Below are 24,139 nucleotides of genomic sequence, written 5' to 3'. Positions count from 1 at the left end.
ACAGCACCTCTAATAATACAATGCTCCCTCAGTATTGCACTGGAGTGTGAGTCTTAATTTTTGTGTTCAAGCACTGGAGTGGGACTTGAACCTGAAACCTTGTGACTAAGAGGCTACATGAAGTGCTGTCAACTGAGCCAGGCCTGACAGAAATTGGGTTTTTAATGACAAGTTTTCTTAATTTCCTGGCACCTTCCCACAAATTTGCAGATTTGCCATGGTAGTATTTGATTACTAGTCTGTTACTTCATTTTTTAGGCTGCTACAAATATTAAAGGAAAAGCAGAGATATGAGTACAAATCCCAAAACAACAGCTATGAGATTAATACATTTGGATATAAAGGCAAGTCTCAGTAGTGGTTTCTGTGAAACTACTGGATTGTTGTATAAATTCACCTGGTTCACTTATGTCCTTTAAGGAAGGAGATCTGTCCTCCTCATCCAGCCTGGGTCAGTGTGAGCCCAGACCCATAGCCCTCTGAAATGACTTAGCAAGCCATTCAGTTGTATTGACAATCCTGATTCTTTTGCTTTCAGTCTGGTCTCAATAAAAGTTGAGGTGGATTTGCAGGTATCAATGATTGTTTATTTTAACCAGCTAGCTGGGTGACGCACTCGGGAGAGCAGGACACAACCATGTCTCCTGAATCTTCAACAGCCAGAGTGCAGACAAAGGGACAAAACATCTCATTTTATATACATTCAAGTTGCATCAAGTTTCACATACATACGACCAAATAAGGCAACGGTGCAAATGCAAAGCTCCCATAGGCTTTCCCCACATTCCTTAACCTGGCCTGAGGCCCCTTTTCCCAGTATCCCTTTCAACAAAGAAATGGTCCTCGTGGCTGCCCATCCCCCTCTTCCTTCCTTGAATTCCAGTTGATGTTTAAAAGTCCACTAACCTAACTCCTTATTCTGCTGCAGTAAAATTTTACTCCTAACTTGGCCTAACTACCCATTATGCCTTTCTGTTCATTTCCTCAGTATCAAACCCTAGAAAGAAATATAAAAAGAATAAAACCAGATGGACCAGCCCACAAGAACCGAGGCACCATCAGCATGACAATGCACGAACGCCAGTCAACCCTGCAGAGTTCTTTTTAATAATAATAATCTTTATTGTCACAAGTAGGCTTATATTAACACTGCAATGAAGTGACTGTGAAAATCCCCTAGTCGCCACATTCCGACGCCTGTTCGAGTACACAGAGGGAGAATTCAGAATGTCCAATTCATCTAACAAGCACATCTTTTGGGACTTGTGGGAGGAAACCGGAGCACCAGGACACAGGGAGAACTTGCAGACTCCGCACAAACAGTGACACAAGCCGGGAATCTAACTTGGGACAATGGAGATATGAAACAACAGTGCCGCCCACCACTTCCCACCAACATCTGGGAACTTGGTGCAAAAAATTGGGAGAGTTGTCCCACATAATAATGAAGCAACAACCGTACATAGTCATAATGTGAATCATACAGTTCAGCCAATCTCCCTGACTATTCACTCACCACCCCTGATTATCTCCTGTTCCACTGATTGGACAGACCCACCAACGGTAGTGGCACTGTTGTATACAGATAGGAGGGAGTGGCCATGGAAGTTCGCAAAGTTGACTTTGGACCCTGCAATATCTCAGCTTCAGGTCAAATACGGGCAAAGAAACCTGCTGATTACCACCCACTTCCTTCACCTTATGATTCAGCACTGCTCTTTGTTGAACACCACTTGGAAGAAGCACTGAGGAAAGCAAGAGCACAATATGCTCTGTGAATGGGAGACTTCAGTGTCCATCGTTAAGGGAGAGTTGGTTGCACCGCTACTGACCTTGCACTTGAGAGTTGGATCTGTGGCAGGTGATGAAAGAACTAACATGAGTGAAAATTCTACCTGACTTTATCCTCACCAGACTACCTGTTGCAGTTCCCTCTGTCCCTGCCAGTATTGGTACATGTGATCCCCACGCTGTCCTTGTGGAGACAAGATCCCATCTTCACATTAAAGGCACCCTCCATTGTGTTGTGTGACACTACCACTGTGCTAATCAGAGAACCCCTACTGTGCAAAAGGAGGCCAGTTGGCCCATTGAGTCTGCGCTGACCCTCTGAAAGAGCACCTTACCTAGGGCCACGCTGCCACCCTATCCCTGTAACCCATCCCAATTGCTGAACTCTAAGGTGCAATTTAGTATGGTCAATTCACCTAACCACATCTTTGGACAGTGTGAGGAAACTGGAGCACCCGGAGAAAACCCACACAGTTACCCAAGGCCAGAATAGAATCCGGGTCCCTGGTGCTGTGATGGAGCTGTGCTAGCCACTATGTCATCCCGTGAGGCACTGTGGGCCACAAGCAGCAGCAAGATTGTATATCCCTATTACCATCCAGTTGACCCGCCCAGGCTCAATGAGGAGTGCAGAAGAGCATGCTGGCGAATGACCAGGAATACCTAAAAATGAGATGCTAACCAGATGAAGGGGCAATACAGACTACATGCATGCCAAACAGCAGAAACAGTATTCTATAGGTAGAGCTAAGTGATCTTACAACCAGGGCATCAGATAAAAGCTCTGCAGCCCTGATAAACCCAGTTGTGAATGTTGGTGAACAATTATACAACTAATTGGAGGAGGAGGCTCCACAAATAACATCATCCTCGAATGATGTTGGATGCTAGCACGAGTGCCAAAGACAAGTTTGAAGCATTTAAAATCTTCTTCAGCCAAGTGCTGACTGGATGATCCACCTTGGTCTCCTCCTGAGGTCTCCACTGTCACAAAAACCTGTCATCAGCCAACTCTCTTAAGAGTGAACCTTCATCACATAGAGGGCAGCAGGTCAGAAGGCAGTTCACCTCCACTTTCTCCAGAGCAATTTAGGATAGGTAATAAAGTCAGGCTTTGCCAGGGGCACTCGCATCCCATGAACTAGTAAATAAGAAAAGCATTCCAAGTCTGTCCTCAGCAATGATCTTTGCACTGTTCCAATAATTTGTTTTGATATCTACAATCAAGTCCATATGATTAAGGGAAAGCTGGATAAACGAAAGGGAGAAAAGAATAGAAGGATGTGCAGACAGGCTGAGATGAAATGAGATTGGAAGAGTCTCATGTGGACAATAAACACTGTTAGTCCTGTCAGGCCATTCTGCATATTCTGTATAGTCCTATGGGTTTCATTGTTTGCTTAGCTTGGTGAACAGTCCGGAATTGTTGAATCAATTTATTTTTTCACCTTTGAATGCAGGTTAATTACAATTATAAATGAATTCATCTATCTATATTATCTATAAAATCAATGTCCCTTTGCTTAATCAGTCCAGAATGTTTTAATCCGCCTTATGCCAGATAACCATTGCATCGATAAAATGTGTTAAATCACAAGAGGCAGTCTGTTTGTAAGAATAGAATCGACAACACAGGGCCAATGATGTTACGACCTTTGCATTTCTAGGATGTTTTATTTTCATTGATTTTTATTTAGTTTCATTTATTCTTGAAGATTACAACTTGGATGATACAACAGCAACAAAATAATCAGCAGTTTTAGGAAAAGGATTCAAATTTTTATTTTAAAGTTAATGTTATTTTCCAGAAGTTATTGTGCATCCCTTGGAGTAGGGGAAAAGGGGGCTTTGTGTTTGCAAAGCCTTCTGCTCTGCGCTGGTACTTTTACTTTAGTTTGTTGTATTTAATGTGAGATTTCCACCTTTAGCCCTCAGATGAAGATACAGGCAGTCTGACTCTTCAGATGGCGCACATCTCCGAAGAAAATCAGCTGAATAAACAGGAGGAATATTTGAATGTTCGATCAATGAAAGGTAAGCAGTTTATGATTAGGGCAGCACGGTAGCATTGTGGATAGCACAATCACTTCACAGCTCCAGGGTCCCAGGTTCGATTCCGGCTTGGGTCACTGTCTGTGCGGAGTCTGCACATCCTCCCCGTGTGTGCGTGGGTTTCCTCCGGGTGCTCCGGTTTCCTCCCACAGTCCAAAGATGTGCAGGTCAGATGGATTGGCCATGATAAATTGCCCTTGGTGTCCAGGATTGCCCTTGGTGTTGGGTGGGGTTACTGGGTTATGGGGATGGGGTGGAGGTGTTGACCTTGGGTGGGGTGCTCTTTCCGGGAGCCGGTGCGGACTCGATGGGCCGGGTGGCCTCCTTCTGCACTGTAAATTCTATGACATTTCTATAACAACATGCCTGTTAGATTACCTAAGCTTAAAATCAGGCAATCTGACTAATTCTGAGCAAAAGTAAATATGAAATGGGAAAAGAAAGAAAATGTACTCTAAATGGTGACATTCTGAACAGAGTGGAGAAACATTGGAGTGTAGATTCTTGGATCTTAATATAAAGCATGGGTTGTTCTGTTTTTTATACACAGGGTGGCGTTTATAAAGGAAGTGATGGTGAATCTGTGTATAAAATATTATAGAAAAGATATTGAAACATGGGAAAGGGTCAACATCAGCTACACTCAGATAATGCGAGGGTGTGCAGTATAGCCATGAAAAGGGTGTTGCAAATGTGGTGGGGAATCTCTCACATCACCCCTGATCCTGCCAGGCCCCCCCCCCCCCTACCAACAAAGCACCCTCCCATCCCCGTTCTGACTCCACCCCTCCTCCCAGAAGCGCTCTCCCCAATTTGACACTCTCTACCCCAACGCCGTTCTGACTCAACCCTTGATCTGACTCCATCTCCCTCATCTGACTCCGTGCTCCCCTCCCCCCACTCCCATCCAATGTCTGAACCACCACTTATCATTCAAACGTAACGTCTCCCTTTAGGGGTAGCACGGTAGCACAATGGTTAGCACTGTTGCTTCACAGCTCCAGGATCCCAGGTTTGATTCCCAGCTTGGGTCACGGTCTGTGAGTCTGCACATTCTCCCCGTGTCTGGATAGGTTTCCACCGGGTGCTTCGGTTTCCTCCCGCAAGTCCTGAAAGACGTGCTGTTAGGTGAATTGGACATTCTGAATTCTCCCTTTGTGTACCCGTACAGGCGCCGGAGTGTGGCGACACGGGAATCTTCACAGTAACTTAATTGCATTGTTAATGTAAGCCCACTTGTGACAATAATAAAGATTATTATTATTATTTTAAAAATTGTCCCTTTGAACATCTACTTTTCGGCATCTCGTGCTGTAAGAAGGGAGGGGGGTGTCATTCCTCTCTGTGCACCACTTAGTCCACGCTGCTGCAGCTAGGGGTGCACTTCACTGTTCCTATCTCACCCAGCCTGAATGAGGAAGGCCGGGCGTTGGAATTACAATGAGGGTAAGTCCTTCCAATCTACCGGTGATTGTCATTCCGAGGAAGGTACAGGCCTGATGTGTTAGGCAGGTTGGTTCGATGTGGACTGCACTTGATGCAGGGAAGCGAGAAACAGACGTCTAACACTGGAGAAGATCCAACACGGTTTTATTCAACGATAGAACTAATATACATATTCAGCAGTGGGTCGACACTATACTGAACTGACTGGACACCTTGTACTAGCCTGACCAGACTTACTAGCTACCACATGGTGTTTGCACTGGCTAGCTTGTGGACTCTGACTGTCTCAGTGGCTGGGTCCAGAGAGAGCGGGAAGCCTAGTGCCCTCTGGCTTTATAGTGGTAGTGTCCTGTCTGGTGATTGGCTGCACTGTGCTGTGTGCTTGCTGGTCATCCTGTGTTCTATGTTCTATGGGAATAGTGTAGAGGGACTTTAGAGGGGTTTCACAGGACGGCGCAACATCGTGGGCCGAAGGGCCTGTACTGCGCTGTAATGTTCTATGTTCTATGTGTGTCAATCACTGCCTGTCTGCACTTCATTATGGACATGAGTGGATATTATGACATCTCCCCCCCCCCTTTTTTTTAGATAAATAAATACTAAGGTGTGTGTGCATATATATATATATATATATGTCTGACTATATACAAAAGGTGTCGAAATGAACGTATATACATAGGAAGGTGTCGATAGTGCAGATACATGGCAAACAAAACAATATTTATAGAGGTCAAATCGATGAAGTCACAAAACGTACAAAAGTTCAGTCTGTAGATTTAGTCTTTGTGGTGGGCGACAAATTCTTGTTGATCACCGCAGAGATGGATCAGGAGCCGCCTGCACATGGATAGGCGGGATCGCTGCCATCGTGGTGGTCGCGTGGGTCGGCAGGATTGCTGGTAGATCGGTGGCCTCGTGGTAGGGTACGTCCGGAGGAAGCATCGTAGGCGGCGGGGCACTTCGGTCAGGTAGCGGGCGTGGAACTCTTCGCAGTGCCTGTCTGTTGCGCCATAGCAGGGAGCCATCAGCCATGCGGACAAGGAACGATCTTGGGGCCACTTGTTTGATCACAACAGCTGTGGCTGACCAGCCACCCTCAGGCAACTGGACACGAACATGATCAGTAGGGGCCAGCTCGGGTAGATCCGTGGCATGAGCATCGTATGTGGCTTTCTGTTGGGCCCGTGACTGCTGCATTTTCTGTAAGACCGTGAGGTGGTCAATGTCTGGAACATGGGTGGCTGGAACTGTGGTCCTCAGAGTGCGATTCATGAGCATCTGCGCTGGAGACAACCCAGTGGGCAGTGGGGATGCCCTGTATGCCAGCATCGCCAGGTTGAAGTCGGAGCCTGAGTCTGCAGCTTTGCACAGTAACCGCTTTATAATATGGACCCCTTTCTCAGCCTTCCCGTTTGACTGCGGGTAGTGGGGACTGGAGGTTACGTGACGGAAGCTGGAGGACTGTGCAAAATCAGACCATTCCTGGCTGTAAAAGCAAGGACCTTTGTCACTCATTACCGTGAGCGGTATCCCATGCCTGGCGAACGTTTCTTTGCAGGCTTTGATGACCGCCTTCGACATGAGGTCGGACAGTTTCACCACTTCTGGGTAACTGGAGAAGTAGTCCTGGGGCTGGTTTAGCACACTGGGCTAAATCGCTGGCTTTTAAAGCAGACCAAGGCAGGCCAGCAGCATGGTTCAATTCCCGTACCAGCCTTCCCGAACAGGCGCCTGAATGTGGCGACTAGGGGCTTTTCACAGTAACTTAATTTGAAGCCTACTTCTGACAATAAGCGATTTTCATTTTCATTTCAAGTAGTCGACCAGGAGGACGTAGTCACGCCCCTTGGCGTGGAAAAGGTCCACACCGACTATGGACCACGGAGAGGTCACGATCTCGTGCTGCTGCAACTTTTCTTTGGGTTGAGTTGGCTGAAACTTCTGACAGGTAGGGCAGTTGAGGACTGTGTCGGCAATGTCCTGGCTGATGCTCGGCCAATAGACCGCCTCACGAGCTCTGCGTCGGCATTTCTCAACCCCAAGGTGACCCTCATGGAGTTGGCCCAGCAGTATAGTCCGTATGCTGTGAGGAATTATGATCCTGTCGAGTTTCAGAAGGATGCCGTCCACCACGATCAGGTTATCTTTTACGTTATAGAACTGGGGACAATGTCCCTTCTGCCGGCCATTGCTAAGGTGCTGCATCACATGCTGCAGCAGAGGATCCTTGGCCGTTTCCTCACGAATTTGGACCACCCGTTCGTCAGAGGCCGGAAGGTTGGTGACACAACTGCACTTGCACTTCTATGTGCCAGATGGAGTCACTTTGTTCACACGGTGTGGTAATGGACCTGGATAGGGCATGTGCAATGATCAGCTCTTTGCCTGGCATGTAGACAAGTTCGATGTTGTAGCGGCGTAGTTTAAGAAGAATTTGTTGTAACTGAGGTGTTATGTCATTTAAATCCTCTGGATTATGTGGACGAGAGGCCTGTGGTCCGTTTCTACCGTGAATTTTGGCAGGCCGTAAACATAGGCGTGAAACTTGACTATCCCTGTCAGGAGGCCCAGACATTCCTTCTCAATCTGAGCATACCGTTGCTCTGTGGGCGTCATGGCCCTGGAGGCATACACCACTAGAGCCCAGGATGAGGAGTCATCCCGCTGAAGGAGCACCGCCCAATGCCATCCTGGCTTGCATCAGTTGATATCTTGGTTTCCTTGGTTGGGTCGAAGAACACTAGAACTGGGGCTGTGGTGAGCTTTGCTTTCAGCTCACGCCATTCCTCTTCATGCGTGGGCAGCCACTGGAATTCCATCGACTTCTTGACGAGATGGCGGAGGGCCGTGGTGTGGGATGCCATATTGGGAATGAATTTCCCGAGGAAGTTGACCATCCCAAGGAAGCAGAGGACCGCCTTCTTGTCCTCCGTTGTCTTCATGGCGTTGATCGCCGAGACCATGTCGGCATCTGGCAGCACGCCCTGTTGCGAGATGTGGTCACCTTGGAATTTGATATCCGATTGACCAAATGAGCACTTGGCCCTGTTGAGCTGGAGACCATGGTCATGGATTTTCTGGAATACCTTCTTGAGGCGAGCGATGTGTTCCTGGGACGTTGTGGACCAGATAATGACATTGTCAACCTACACTCGCACCCCCTCGATGCCCTCCATCATTTGTTCCAGGATACGGTGAAATACGTCAGAGGCAGATATGATGCCAAAAGGCATCCGGTTGTAGCAGTAGCGACCGAACAGGGTGTTGAACGTGCACAGCGTGCAACTGGACGCGTCCAGCTGTATTTGCCAAAAACCCTTGGAGGCATCCAGCTTAGTAAAGAATTTGGCATGAGCCATCTCACTGGTCAACTCTTCACGTTTTGGTATCGGGTAATGCTCCCGCATGATGTTGCGGTTTAGCTCCTTCGGGTCAATGCAAATGCGAAGCTCCTTTGACAGCTTCTTGACCTCTGTGACCTTCGATATGATGCCCTGGTCTTGGAGGTCCTGTATTTGCTTCTTCAGACGAACCTTGAGGGGTGCTGGCACCCAGAGTGGTGCATGAATTATAGGGGTGGCGTTCACAGGATTTTATATCGATATGGGAGTGTGCCCATTCCATTGAATATGCTGTGGTACTGCGTGATGATGTTATCTATGTCGGCTTGCAAGTTTCCATCAGGTGAGGCAGTCGCCGGTGATGATGACATGGTGTGGACGTGCTGAACCAGGTTCAGGAGCTTGCAGGCTCGAGCATCAAGCAGGGATGCTCTGTCAGGTCCGACGATTTCAAACCGCAGCGTTGCCTTGATCGCCTTATTGGATACCCCTAGTTGACGGGAGCCACTGGCAACTATGGCAGTGCCACTGTAGCCAAGGGGCTGGCAGGCCGGTGGAAGAATGCTTGGTCTGGCGCGGATGGTGTTGAGGTCGGATTTTGAGATAGGGTTCGCCGATGCGCCGGTGTCCAGTTTAAACCTGATGCGGGCCTTGTTAACTGTGAGGACAGTAGACCACTCGTCGTCGGGATCCACACTGAGGATCGAGAGGCGCTTCTCCATCGTGGTGGAAGGCAGTGCATGCGTCGTTATGATCCCCATCCGGTATGGGGACTTGAGGCACTCAGCATCAGGGTCTGTTGGGCTGTTGGGATCGGAATCTGGCATGCTTTGTTGTATTGAGCGGACACTTCTGCGCCGCAGCTGGGATCGCTGGCTGCTGAGTGGTGGAGCAGATCTGCAAAGAGCTGCGTAGTGGCCAAGCTTGCCACACTGTAGACACTGGCGTCCTTTTGCCGGACATTGCCGCATTAAGTGGGCGGAGCCACAATTCGGACACGTCATGACGCTGACGTCAGCGCGTTCCATGCGCCATCGCGCATGTGCAGTGCGATCGATCGACGTACGCACCTGCGCAGTCGGGTTGTCGGTCTCGTCGTCCACTCGGTCGTGGCGCGCATGCGCAGGGACCGGGAAAAGCGAGCGAAACGGCCACTCTCCTTGATGCTCAGGCCCTGCATCTGAGCGATGGCCTGCACCCGTTCCGCCTCGTGGGAGGCCAGCTTTGCAGTCTGTGCCGCCCTGATGTGGGAGTAACGATTCTTAACATGCTCATGGGCAACGCACGTCTCCATAGCAACAGGGAGGGTCAACTGTTTGACTTTAAGGAGCTGCTGCAAAGGGAGTCGGAGTGTACCCCGAAAACGATCTGATCCCGGATCATAGAATCAGCCGTCGAGTCATAGTTACATGACTGCGCTAGGATGCGGAGATGGTTCAAGAAGGACTGAAAAGGTTCACCCTTACCCTGAAGCCTCTGCTGGCAAATGGACCGTTCAAAGCTCTCATTCACCTCAATATCGCAGTGGCTGTCGAACTGCAGCAGGACTGTTTTGAATTTCGTTTTGTCTCCACCTTCAGCGAACGTAAGGGAGTTGTAGTTGCCATGGTCCCCTGCTGTGGAGAGAAATAGCGCAATCTCCCTGGCATCCGATGCGGCTTCAAGGTCGGAGGCCTCGATGTACAAGAGGAACTTTTGCTTGAAGATCTTCCAATTGGCGCCGAGGTTGCTGGAGAGCTGCGGAGGAGGCTGGATGTTTTCCATGTCACCGGATGGCTGCTTGCTGGTCAATGCTGATTCACTCGAGGTAGGTCCGTCAAGATCATTAGTACTGTGCTACCATGATGTGTTAGGCAGGTTGATTCGATGTGGACTGCACTTGATGCAGTGAAGCGAGAAATAGACCTCTAACACTGGAGAAAATCCAACACGGTTTTATTCAACGATAGAACTAATATACATATTCAGCTGTGGGTCGACACTGTACTGAACTGACTGGAGACCTTGTACTAGCCTGACCCGACTTACTAACTACCGCATGGTGTTTGCACTGGCTAGCTTGTGGACTGTGACTGTCTTAGTGGCTGGGTCCAGAGAAACCTAGTGCCCTCTGGCTTTATAGTGGTAGTGTCCTGTCTGGTGATTGGCTGCACTGTGCTGTGTGCTTTCTGGTCATCCTGTGTGTCAATCACTGCCTGTCTGCACTTCATTATGTACATGAGTGGATATTATGACAGGCCTCACTATAAATTTGGTACTTATTCTAAAACCGGCATTTAATAAGTCTAAGTAACCACTCCAGGAATTGATTCAATCTCCGTTGAGACGGATAGCCTTGAAAAATAAATGAGTCCCATGATTCCTAAAAGAAAGAAACCCGTTGACAAGATTAGACTTTTAAATTATTTTACTGTAACCAAAATCAATATAGTTTAGACATTAATTACCAGGCAACTGATGCATCAAACTAAAGAAAAAGGTGCATTTCACATTAACTAACTAACGCCACATAAATATGCCTATGAAACTATTCACTCTATGCCACATGCAACAGATATGCAGCATTAAAGGAATAGTCACAAACTGACTCCCAGCTCTCCTGCAAAGGTTCAGTCGAAACATCCAGTGCCCTTCAGCAATCATTCCACTCTGCCTGTGTTATCTGGATCTGATTATCACCAACATGGCACACCTCAACAAGTTCCTGTTTCTAAATCTTAAGAGCCCAGTTTGTTTTGTTCCTTTTTTTAAAATAGAAACTGAACCTTTAAAAGCATCCTGTTTGGTCTTTCACACAAGCAGTTTTCTCAACTTCTCCACAGCAGCAGCTGTACCTCTGCAGCTTTTCTTCTGTTCCGTGGGCCCCTGTGCAATCTAGGATCATATGGGCACTTTTTAGAACCGGCATGTTTACCAGGAATTCATCTCTCCCCTTTTCCGAAATATCTCTTTTACTTTAAATAAAGTGGCATTTTAAAACCTACCTGTCTGAAGATTAGCATTCATGATGCATTTGTGTTTTGTACCAAAGTGTTTGGTCCTAAGTTTACCGATTGATGGAAAGTTTGCATATACAGAGCATGGTTATGGTCAAGTCATACGTCACAGCATCTGTACTGGGATTTTCCTCTTCTGCAGTTGTTAAACTCCAAGTTTTCAAGCAACAATTAACATGGCAGATTACAGGAGCTATGATTCCATGGAGGATGAGAGAAAAGGCCAGGGTGATGGCATTCGGCACATTTTTCCCTGGCAAGGATTTTTAAAAAAGATGTTCTTGGAATGTATGCAGTGTTAGCAAAGTTATTACACGATTCCCTATCTCATGTTAGCTTCAATAGTGAGCTTGTGTTTCTTGCTACAATCCACTCATTACCTCTGGGCTATTGGTCCAGCAGCAAAACCACAAGGCTATTGTAGCAGTAAGGATGGACTGTTAATATTGGTGAAGTCTGGAGTGGGATGAAGGTTGACTTTAGTATCTTGTTCCTGATTAACCATCATTGTTCTCGACTCCCCCATCTTGCCCCACAAAAGAAGCACAGAGTTTGTAGTGTGTGGGACTGGTTGGAAGAGGCTGTGATATAAAGGGTGCACTTCCAGTGCATGCTGGTGTGGATGTCTCTTGATCTCTGCAATTGTAATTGATGTTGCTTCCCTAGATGGAGAATCTTGTTGCTTTGTGAGGGGAAGGGCAACCTCCCACTCACGATGAACTCCATTACAGTAGTTTTACCTGGATTCTGTTTGCGTTCTGAATATTTTAGAAATTTTGACCATGAGCCTCAGTATATACTCAATGGTTCAGTCCACATAGTGGCCTCTTTTAAATGATACAGATCTTTTTTTCATGGAATGTTAGTGTCACTGACGAGGCAAACATTTGTTGCCCTTCCCTAATTGCCCTTGAGAAGGTGGTGATGAGTCACCTTCTTAAACTGCTGCAGTTCATTTTGTGGAGATACATCCACAGTGCTGTTAGGAAGGCAGTTCCAGTATTTTGACCCAGCGATAGTGAAGGAAGCCTGGTTGTTCATAGCAGAGTTGTAGATTATACTTTTTTGAAGGCAAGGTGCTTCATGTGGGCCACATTATAGAACCACCTATAGTCAGCGTATTTTCACATTGTGGCAGCAATTCATTGGAAATAAGAACATTTTTAGCACCACGGAGCCAATGGAGATTTAAAGATCAAGTCTTACAATGAGATAAAAACTTAAGAAGCTAAAGACAGCCCTCGCTGTTCCTCACCCCAGCCAAGAACTTGCGTTCAGTAAATCCGCAATAGATTTACATGATAACATAGGTTAACATGGGGCGGCACGTTGGCACAGTGTTTAGCACTGCTGCCTCACAGCGCCAGAGACCCATGTTCAATTCTGGCCTTGGGTAACTGTGGAGTTTGCATTTTCTCTCTATGTCTGTGTGCGTTTCCTCTCGCAGTCCAAATATGTGCAGGTTAGGTAGATTGGCCATGATAAAATTGTCCCTTAGCGTCCAGGGATGTGCAGGTTAGGTCGGGTTGGGATGGGCGTGGAGTGGGCCGAGGTAGGATGCTCTTTGAGAATGTCGGTGCAGACTTGATGGACTGAATGGCTTCCTTCTGCATTATCAGGATTCTATGATTGTGTACAGCTTGTACACACTTTCTTCTTGTCAAGTGATTAAATAATTAAAGATTCCCTGCTTCGGCATCAGATATTATATTAGGATGCAAGAGTTACTTAGTTTATCAAACAACCTCGTAGGTAACTGGCCGATGATGGTAGATTTTCTTTCAACACGCTGTAACATTTTTATGAAGTGGAGTAACTTTATTTTTATATTTCAATTTCTTGAATTATTTTTCTTCAGTGGAACCTGATCAGGAGACAAAGGAGCTGCTGCAAAATAATGTAGAAGTGGAAGAGAGGTTGTCTGGCCAGGATGTTGGCTTGAGTTCCGAGTTTAGGACTTACATGAAGGTAGGTGTCAAACTCAAAATCTGTACATGCGTATTGCTTATGTAATATATGGCATTCGATATGCCCACTACATTTGTTGATTAGTGGCTCTGATTCTTCACAATCCATTGCGCACCTTCTTGGTCAAGGAGGTACATGTTGCATCAATCAACTATTTGAGATTGTCACCTTTGGCCAATTGTGATTACCTTCCATCAACCACCTAAGAACTTAGTGTCTTTAAAATTTAAACTTTTGAATTAAAAATTCTTTCCACAATCAAGTCTGATTGAATAATGGGTTAGATCACTTTAAGGGGGGCATGGTAGCACAGTGGTTAGCACAGTCATTTCAATACTCCAGGGTCCCAGGTTCGGTTCCAGGCTTGGGTCACTGTCTGTGCGGAGTCTGCATGTTCTCCCCATGTCTGTGTGGGTTTCCTCCGGGTGCTACGGTTTCCTCCCACAGTCCAAAGACGTGCAGGTTAGGTGGATTGGCCATGCTGAATTGTCCTTCGTGTCCAAAAAAGTTGGGTTTTGTGGGGTTATGCGGATAGGGTGGAGGTGTGAGCTTGGGTAGGGGGGGCTCTTTCCAAGGGCCGGTGCAGATTCGATGGGCCGAATGGCCTCCTTCAGCACTGTAAATTCTATGATGATTCTATAAGGTGTGGTCCAGACATATATAAAGACCTGAAATGTCAGTAGTCCGTTTCGAAGGGCACCAAGATTTCAGGAAGCGAATAGAGTTCAGAAACTTGAGTGGGTATTAGATATTCTCAGTTTTTGGAAAAAATGTCTATTTCCTCATTTGTATCTAGTGTTACCAACTAATTGAAATCAGCATCGTATTCACTTAATTTTGAATCTAATTGCTGCAGTGTTTTTTATGCAAATTACCTGTAATGTTGTTAAATGGGATAGTTTAAAATCTGCAGTTCCACATCTTGATGAGCAGGGAACAAAGACCACCAAAACAAACCTTGAAATAGCAGCTGGGTCCATTGTCACAAATAATACGTTGGTTCCTATTGTATTTCCACTAATCTCTTAAATGCCAGCTGTTGAAGCTAATTCTAAATTAATCAGCCTCTTGGGATACAATACTTGTTTGTCACTTTGCTTTTCACAAACTAGCTTAATATTGCTTCCATCAATCAGTCCACACATGGCTACCTATCTCAAATGTGAAAATAAAGAACATCCTTTGCATTATCAAAGAACAAAGAAAAGTACAGCACAGGAACAGGCACTTTGGCTCTCCAAACCTGCACTAATCATGCTGCCTGACTAGCCTAAAACCTTTTACATTTCTGGAGTAGGTATCCCTCTATTCCCATCTTATTCATGTATTTGTTAAGATGCTCCTTAAAAGTCACTATCATGCCAGCTTCCATCACCACCTCTGACAGCGAGTTCCAGGCACCCACTACCCCTTGTGCAAAAAACAACCTCATTCTCCTTTAATCTTGGCCCCTCGCACCTTAAACCTATATCATCTAGTAATTGACTCTTCCACCCTGGGCAATAGCTTCTGACTATCCACTCTGTCCATGCCCCTCATAGTTTTGTAGACTTCTATCAGGTTGCCTCTCCATCGTTCCAGTGAAAACAAACTGAGTTTATCCAACCTCTCCTCATAGCTTTCATCAGCTTTGTTTTCAAAAAGTTTTGGACTTAAAGGGAAGCTTCAGGAAAGAGGTCCTAAATGCAACTTCATGAGAATTCACTGATTACAAAAGTAAAACTGAGAAATGGCTTAAAACAAGATGAATAGTTTCTCCATCCTCGGAATCCTACTTTCTACTAGAAGGTGTTATTTTCATATGATTGGCCTTGATTAATTGCGTAGAAGCCTTTAAATATCGGTCAAAGTATTAAGTGGCGTGCTGTCAAACCCAAAATTGTAGACTGAGTCTTAAATGTGTTGGTGCTGCCCTTATCTTGTTTATCTCCTCGATGCTGGGTGGACCAGAAGTCCCACAGCCTCCCATAATATGCAGCGTTGTCACATTAGCCCATTCTTTCGTGTCTCTTGAATTTTCTTCTCTTGCTCTTGGCCTGCATACATTATTTTTTATTCACCGTTCAGCATAGGTGAAAACAGCCAAAATATCATCTTCCAGTTATGTCTCACACACACACTATAAATAACTGCCTCTGTCCAATACATGAATAATCCAGTTAAAAACTGTTTCCCCATCGTATCTGCTAAAGTTGGCTCTCCAGATATAAAGAGCACTGCTTTATTGTAATGAGAGGGACACTGGCTCATTTATACTTTACACATAAATTACTTTGATAATACTTATTTGTTCTACCTAGATCTATCCCAAATATTTCTGATTGTAATTAAAGTGGAGGAAATCTAACTCCCACTATTCAGATGCTTTAATTTGCTAGCATTCCTATCAGAGGTCCAAGATTAAAGGGTTTTTATATGCAATTCAAGTTGGTGTTTAAAACTGTATAAAATTATCAACCATTATAGCTGTAGCTCTTGAATATGCAACCTATTCTTTTTTTAACACAGGGCAGGGTGACGGAGCCTGAGGAGCCACTGCGGATCGAGGAAGATGCAAGTTGGACAGTAGAACAAATGTTAGTCATTTTTACATATTGATTCTTGTTAATTTGGTGTTTCTGTCCTTCCTCCATGGCAAGAGCTGAGCTACAGTTCAATGCCATGTGCACCTACATCCAGTACATAACCTTCATCCTCTGTTCACCTTAGGGGTCAAAGCACTCCAGCCGAGTTCAGCTCGCTCAATACAGATAAGGGATTTGACAAAGGAATGTACTAGTGACCTGGCTCGGCTGTGCACGGCAATATTTATTTTGCTGCTTTTCTGTCTTCTGGGCAGTTTCCTAGAATGACAAACAGGACCAGTCTTCTCGCTGCTCCATCTTAATGGAACGTTTCCATTTTTCCAGCCATTCAGAGTCAGGCTGACGCTACTAAATTATCCCTTGACCAGCACCTGATCAGAAGGGCAAATTCCTTCCTCTATTGGAATAATTTTCCTGCTGAGCTTATCTTTCTGCCTTTAATTAGACCCAAAGGGTTGGTTACATTTTTAGATGTTACTTGGTGCTGGCACTGATACGCTTGTGATCGTTCTTCTCTCTCAAGGAGAAAGTTGCATGGTCCCTGGCATCAGATCCACCAAGCTGCATGGGCCCTGGCATCAGATCCATCATACCTTTAAACATGCAGTATGCATTGCTGGCATCTGGCTAGAACAAAACATTCTTACCATGTTTTAAAGACTCTTTCCTTTCCCTGACGTCTACAGAAGCTGGTTAGCAAACTGCAAGTTTGATTTAGTGTGGATGGATGAATAATTAAGTCTAGATTGATCAGTTGAAGTATATTATTTAATTACTTCTCTCAGACCAGGATAGATAGCTAACAAATGTGATTCCTTTTCCCATTGCCTCATGTTATGTTAAGAACATTTCAGGCCAGTATGGCCAGTTGACTTACATCCTTTCCTCGTGGGGAGGCCATTTGGCCCATTACTCATAGTCATAGAATTCCTACAGTGCAGAAGGAGGATATAGAACATAGAACAGTACAGCACAGAACAGGCCCTTCGGCCCTCGATGTTGTGCCGAGCAATGATCACCCTACTTAAACCCACGTAACCCAACAATCCCCCCATTAACCTTACACTACGGGCAATTTATCATGGCCAATCCACCTAACCCGCACATCTTTGGACTGTGGGAGGAAACCGGAGCACCCGGAGGAAACCCACGCACACACGTGCAGACTCCACACAGACAGTGACCCAGCCGGGAATCGAACCTGGGACCCTGGAGCTGTGAAGCATTGATGCTAACCACCATGCTACCGTGAGGCCCCATATTCGGCCTATCAAGCCTGCACTGACCACCTGAAAGAGCACCCTACCTAAGCCCACTCCCCCTCAAACCCGTAACTCCCTCCTATGCTTTGGCCCCCTAAGGGGCAATTTTTAGCATGGCCAATCCACCTAACCTGCACATTTTGAACTGCAGGAGGAAACTCGAACACCCACAGGAAACCACACAGTCACCCAAGGTCAGAAACAAACCTGGGTCCTTGCTAATTACTGTGCCACCGAGCAGTCCACTGCACCTCTGATAACATTGAATCCAATTTCCTCGCTCTTTCCCTATATTCTTTCATATTCTTCCATTTTGAATACTTACCCAATTCCCTTTAAAATAGCCTCTGTCTGATCAGCCTCTAAGAAGAGAGTATTCTGCGTTCAAATAATCTCTATGAAGAAAAAAATTCAACTTTAAAAAAAAAAGTATTTATTGCAAATTTTCAACATTTTTACAATTTTACAACAAACACAAAAAATTCCCAACACATTGAGCCCCCCACCCACCACCTCCCTCCCCTCCGCCCTCCCTCAGCAGTCAACGGTAACCAACTCCCCAAAATGAACAAACCCCAAATATTATAGAACCCATCACTCGCCACCCCCCACTTCCTTTGAGCAAATTTTGTTTTCTCCAGGGCCAAAAATGCCAAAAGGTCCTCCCACCATGCCAATGCACAGGGTGGAGAAGCTGACCTCCACCCCAACAAGGTCCGCATGCGCGCAATCAGCGAGGCGAAGACATCTGCCCCCACACCCGCCTGCAGCTCTGGCCGGTCCGAATATGGCTTCTAGGGGACCGGGCTCATGTAAAACCCCTAAAATGATGCTCAACACCGTCCTCCAAAACTCTTCCAGCTTCGGGCAGGACCAAAACATATGCACATGGTTTGCAGGGCCCCTCCCACATTGTTCACAGACATCCTCCATGCCCTCAAACCGCAGGCTCATCCTGGACTTTGTACTGTGTGCCCTATACAGTACCTTCAGCTGTATCAGCCCCAGTCTCGCACATAAAGTCGAGGCGTTTACCCTCTGCAGCACCTCATACCACAATCCCGCCCCCAGCAAGAAAATTCATCTTAATTTGCCATTTTGTTCTTCACATAATTATCCTGAGTTTATGCCCTCTGGGTACTGTATTTTTTCATCAAGCAATGGTAAGGTAAAGTCATCATAGTTCCAAATGACCATCGGCTGCTCTCCCCTTTGAGGGGGAGAGCTGACTGGTGGTGATTTAACCTGAGGATCACCAAACCTCCGGTGAGGGGCAAGATTGAGAAGGCGGGCCTTCATGAATAACCTGAATAATTATTCATGAATAATTAAAGCAATGGAAACAGTCTTTCGCCATCTCTCATCCCAAATCCTAAATCAAATTTGTTACTAAAAAGTTGCAAAAGCAAAAGATAGCAATGTAGGAAAAATGGCAGAAAACCTGAACAGTTTCACTGGTGTGGATCTATAGGTGGCAGATTCAGTTTAATGCTGTGAAATGTGAGGCAGAGAGTTCTGAGAAAAAAACACGCAGCATCATCACCATGTTAATATTTTCAACTGCATGGGTAACAGATATATAGATTTTTAAACAGCGGGCGACATAAAATGGACAATGGAATTGTGGGTTCTACATACAGGGAATTGAATATAAAAGAGAGTGATTTTGAATTTGTACAAGACCTTGGTTCAACCATAGTTGGGGCTGATGCAGTTCTGAGAATCCTTTGTGTTAACAGCTTCTACTCAAACTCTGAGATATAGCTGCTGCTTTCCATAGTAATTTCAACTCAAGTTCAACAGACTTTAGTAAAATCTCACAAACCTTAAAATCATTTCTGATATCTTTCTGACGTCTCAAACTCAGTTTTGTCTGTATTTACTGAACAGTTCTTGTACATTTTACATCAGACTTCTTCGAAATGATAGATTTTGGAATCCCTACAGTGCAGAAGGAGGCCAATCGGCCCATCAAGTCTGCACCAACCCTCTGAAAGAGCATCCTACCGAAATCCACTACCCCACCCTATCTCCATCACCCCACATATGCTTTGGACACATTAGGGGCAATTTAGCATGGCCGATTATCCTAACCTGCACATCCTTGGACTGTAGGAAGAAACCAAAGCACCCAGAGAAAACCCATTCAGACACGGGGAGAACGTGCAAACTCCACACAGACATTCACCCAAGGCTGGAATTGAACCTGGGTCCTGGCGCCGTGAGGCAGCAGTGCTAACCACTGTCCCACCGTGTCGCCTTTCATTGCTCTCGTTTCCTTAACTACTTAACTAGCTGTTCTTCAGACCTCTGCACTTGTATTCTTAACCATTTCTCCATGCTATAACTTTTCTTCTGGCAAAGATGAGAGATGTTCTCTCTCTTGCCTTCCAAACCAATTATTTCTAGCAGAGCTATGAGAGCCACCGTCTCTCACTACCTACCTTCCAACAGCAATAAAATTAGCTAATTTAAACTTAAAAGTTTCTCTACCTTACAAGGCCCCAGTTGCTAAGCAATGACTTATCCTTCTTTAGGCTTTTATTTACTTTTCACGTTGCAATCCTCTACAAACACAATAGAATCACAGTTGGAACTTAACCAACCCGCACACATACAAACACCTTTGTCCAGCATGAATGTAACTACAGATTTTACCCTTCCCCGCACAGAAACATTATATTTCATATACATATAAGCAAAGCATTTGAAGCTAGTCACCAAAGGTGCTGGTGGAAAGGAAGCTAGACTTGTACATTCCACAACTGTTGTACAGTGCAGGCTGCTAACTGCTAATGGGAGAACAAAAACTATCTCTGGAACGTCAATCCCTGGAGTGGATCAAAGAGATCCATTTGGAGAAACTGTGCATTGTTTCCAATAGAATTAGACATAATATTTTTGAGAAGAGCGACAGGTTTCTGTATAATGTCTCTAATCAGAAAATGGACTTTCCATTTCTTTTTAAAAATATTTTATTCAAGGTATTTTCACATATATGCACAAAATATCAGAAGAACAGCAAAGCAACCACAACCCGTCCCCCCCCCCCCCCCCGGTCAGCAACACCGCGCCGCGCCTTCCCATTTTAACTCTCCCCACCACCCGCCTTGCTGACCCCTCAATCCTCCATAAAGAAATCGCTGAACAGTTTCCCCCTCTGGGTGAGCCCCTCTGCCAACCCTTCCAGAGCGAACTTGACCGTCTACAGGCTCAGGAATTCTGCCAGGTCGCTCACCCTCACTCCCGCTTTTGGCAGCTCCAAATCTCACGACATTTGCAAAATCAATCTCTGGGCTATCAGGGAGGTAAAGGCCAAAAATTGGCCCCCTCACACCCTGGACTCCCGGGTCATTTGACACCCCAAATATCACCACCTCCGCACTCGAAACCACCCCCACACCCAACATCTCAGACATCACGTCCAAAAGCTCCTGCCAGAACCCCCTCGGTCTTGGATACGCCCAGAACATGTGGACGTGATTACCGCCCCCGGCATCACCCACCTAACCTCTACCACATCAAAGATTGTGCTAGTTCTCGCCACCGTCATATGAGCCCTATGCACCACCTTAAACTTGATGAGGCTTAACCTCTCACATGACGAGGACGCGTTCACCCTCCACGAGGCCTCCACCCACATCTCTGCTCCCACTTACCCTCCCAGCTCCTCCTCCCATTTACGCTTAATGTCCCCCACCAGGGTTCTTCCCACATCATTAATTCCTTATAGATATCCGACACCTTCCCCTCCCCTATTTCAGCCTTTGACAGCACCGTATCCTGCAACCCCAGGGGCGGCAGCCGAGGAAAGGACGACACCTCTTTCCTCATGCAGTCCCTAACCTGCAGGTACCTGAAGCCATTCCCCCTGAGCAATTCATTCACTTCCTACAAGTCCTCCAGCCCTGCAAATTTGCCCTTCATAAACAAATGCTCAATCCCTGCCTGCTGCCGTCCTCTAAACCTTGCAGGCAGCTCCACCGGCACAAACTATGGTTATTGCAGATCAGTGTCCACACTGGCACCCTGCAGCCCCAAATGTTGCCCTCGCATCCTCAGGACCAACACCACCACTGGGCTCGCGGATTACCTGGCCAATGAGAAGGGTAAAGGCACCAACAACAAAGCCCTCAAACTTGTTCCCCGACACGATTTGGCCTCCATCCGCCCTCCCACCAAACCCTCCACCATGGCCTATTTCCTCAGCATTGCAATGTTCACCGCCTTGTAATAGTCTGTCATACACCAACCCCCCCGCCCCCCGTTCCAAAAAGGCCCACCGCACCCACGGGGTTTTCCCTGCCCACACAAACATGGAGATCAGCCCATTGGCCTTCCTAAAGAACAACTTGGGGACAAAGATCGTGAGGTTCTGATACACAAACAGAAACCTAGCAGCACCGTCACCTTCACTGTCTGCACCCGTCCAGCCAGCCACAGCAGCAGCACATCCCAACTCTTGAAATCCGACTTTATCTGCTCCAACAGTCGAGCCAAGTTCAGTTTATGCAGCTGTGCCCAGTTCTGAACCACCTGGATACGGCAATTTCCCCAGTCTCCTTTCCTGCCCTCTGGCAATATTTGGGAACACCTCACTCTTTCCCATGTTCAATTTATATCCCAAAAACCAGCCGAATTCCCCCCAAATCTCCATAATGCCTCCAATGCTGCCCACGGGGTTCGCAATTTTCAATAACAGGTCGACCGCGTCTAGCGTGACCCTATGCTTGGTACCCACCATCCACTCAATCCCTCGCCAACCCCTCAACACCCTACGCGCCATTGCCAACAGCTCTTTTGCCAAGGTGAAAAGGAACGGGAGAGCGGGCACCCCTGCCTCTTCCCCCAGTGTAGCCCAAAGTACCCTGAACTCACATGGTTTGTCTGCACGCTCGCAACCAGCGCCTTGTACAGCAACTAGACCCAATCCACAGACCCATGCCCAAACCCAAACCGCCCCAGCACTTCAAGCAAATACCTGCCTGCATCGCCCCCTTGCCATCCATCAGCTCTCTCAGCCAATCTGGGCCCCGAGGCCCTGAACCTATCCCTCCTCCACTTTGGGAAACTCTAAACCACCCAGGAAGCATAGCATCCCCATCTCCCCAATCAGGGGCTCCAACTCATGGAGACTCCTATAAAGGCCTCAAACACCCCATTCACCCCCTCCGGGTCCATCACTACTTTACACTCATCATCCCTCACTCCACCAATCACCCTCGCCGCCTCCTGCTTCCTCAACTGATGGGCCAACATCCAGTCATCTTTATCCCGTGTCCATACACAGCCCCTCTGGCCCTCTGCAACTGTTCCACTGCCTTCCCCATAGAAATTAGCGCAAACTCCATCTGGAACCTCTGCCTTTCTTTCAACAACCCCGCCTCAGATGCCTCTAAATATCCTCAGCCCACCCTCAAAATCTCCTCCACCAGCCTTGTCCTCTCCTCCCGCTCCGCCTTCTCCCTATGCACCTGAATTGATTTAAACTCTCCCCTGACTAAAGCCTTGCGTGCCTCCCACAATGTGGTGGCTGTGACCTCTCCTGTTCAGCCCCACGTAGCTCCAAATGGCAGCCCTCACCTGCTCACACACCTCATCTGCCAGCAACCCCACATCTAGGGCGGGATTCTCCCCTACCCGGCGTGACGGAGGGTGCCGGCGTAGGGGAGTGGCGCCAACCACTCAGGGGTCGCGCCTCCTCCAAAGGTGGGGAATTCTCCCCACCTTTGGGGGCCAGCCCCACGCCGGAGCAGTTTGCACCGGTAGACTGGCGCAAACACCCGGCGCAGTCGGAAGCGGGGCTGGCCGAAAGGCTTTCGGCGGTCGGCGCATGCGCCGGCAGTGACGTCAGCGGCAGCTGGCCGCTGACCTCACTGCCGGCGCATGCGCGATGCGGGGTTCTCCTCCGCGTCCGCCATGGCGGAGGCCGTGGCGGCGCGGAAGGAGAAAGAGTGCCCCCACGGCACTGCCCCGCGGAGTGAGCGGGGGGCCCCGATCGCGGGCCAGGCCTCCGTGGGGGCACCCCCCCGGGTCCGATCGCCCCCCGCCCCCCCCAGGACCCCGGGGGCCCGCTCGCGCCGCTGAGTCCGCCGTTTCCGAGGTGGTGTACACCTCGGCGGCGGGAGAAGGCCTCCCAGCGGCGGGACTTCGGCCCATCCGGGCCGGAGATTTAAGGTTAGTTGTTAAAAAAAGAAATCCCGCCGGCGCCAGCTGTTTTCACAGGCTGCCGGCGGGATTTGCACAACGCCGGTTTTTTACCGGCGGGAGAATTAGGAGACCTGCGGGAGCGGAAATCACGCCGCTTCCCGCCAATTCTCCGACCCTGCGTGGGGTCGGAGAATCCCGCCCCTAGCCTCCACTGCTGCCGTTGGGGGCCCCCTGAGCCACCCGCACATCTACCCAATGCGGCGCGTGGTTGGAAACCACAATCGCCGAATACCCCGAGTCGGCCACTCCCACCTGCAGCGACTTGTCCATCACATAAAAGTCAATCCGGGAGTATACCCAGTGCACATTGGAGAAGTATGAAAACTCCTTTGCACTCGGATCCCAAACCTCCACAGGTCCCCCCCCCTCCTTCTAATGCGCCCTATGAACCCCCTCAGCTTTCCCGCCACAGCCGACACCTTCGACGACTTGGGACTCGACCGGTCCAAGCTCGGATCTATAACCATATTAAAATCCCCCCCGCCCAC

The 24,139-nt window shown here is 47.5% G+C and overlaps 1 protein-coding gene across 6 annotated transcripts in view; it reads left to right on the top strand.

Annotated features, from left to right (window-relative positions):
* Positions 1–24,139, top strand: part of lrch1 (leucine-rich repeats and calponin homology (CH) domain containing 1) — a 234,882-nt gene that overhangs the window by 140,984 nt on the left and 69,759 nt on the right. For all 6 annotated transcript variants that reach the window (XR_005461324.1, XM_038802650.1, XM_038802649.1 and 3 more), the window contains exons 8-10: positions 3,720–3,825; positions 13,485–13,594; positions 16,103–16,170. Coding sequence is in view for 5 of the 6 variants with exons in the window: in XM_038802650.1 (XP_038658578.1) it covers positions 3,720–3,825; positions 13,485–13,594; positions 16,103–16,170 (284 nt within the window). In the remaining variant the exon portion in view is untranslated. The remainder of the gene's footprint in view (positions 1–3,719; positions 3,826–13,484; positions 13,595–16,102; positions 16,171–24,139) is intronic.

The sequence above is a fragment of the Scyliorhinus canicula genome, chromosome 7, assembly GCF_902713615.1.
Source record: "Scyliorhinus canicula chromosome 7, sScyCan1.1, whole genome shotgun sequence".
NCBI classification, from domain to species: Eukaryota; Metazoa; Chordata; class Chondrichthyes; order Carcharhiniformes; family Scyliorhinidae; genus Scyliorhinus; species Scyliorhinus canicula.
This window is presented reverse-complemented; position numbering and strand designations above follow the sequence as displayed.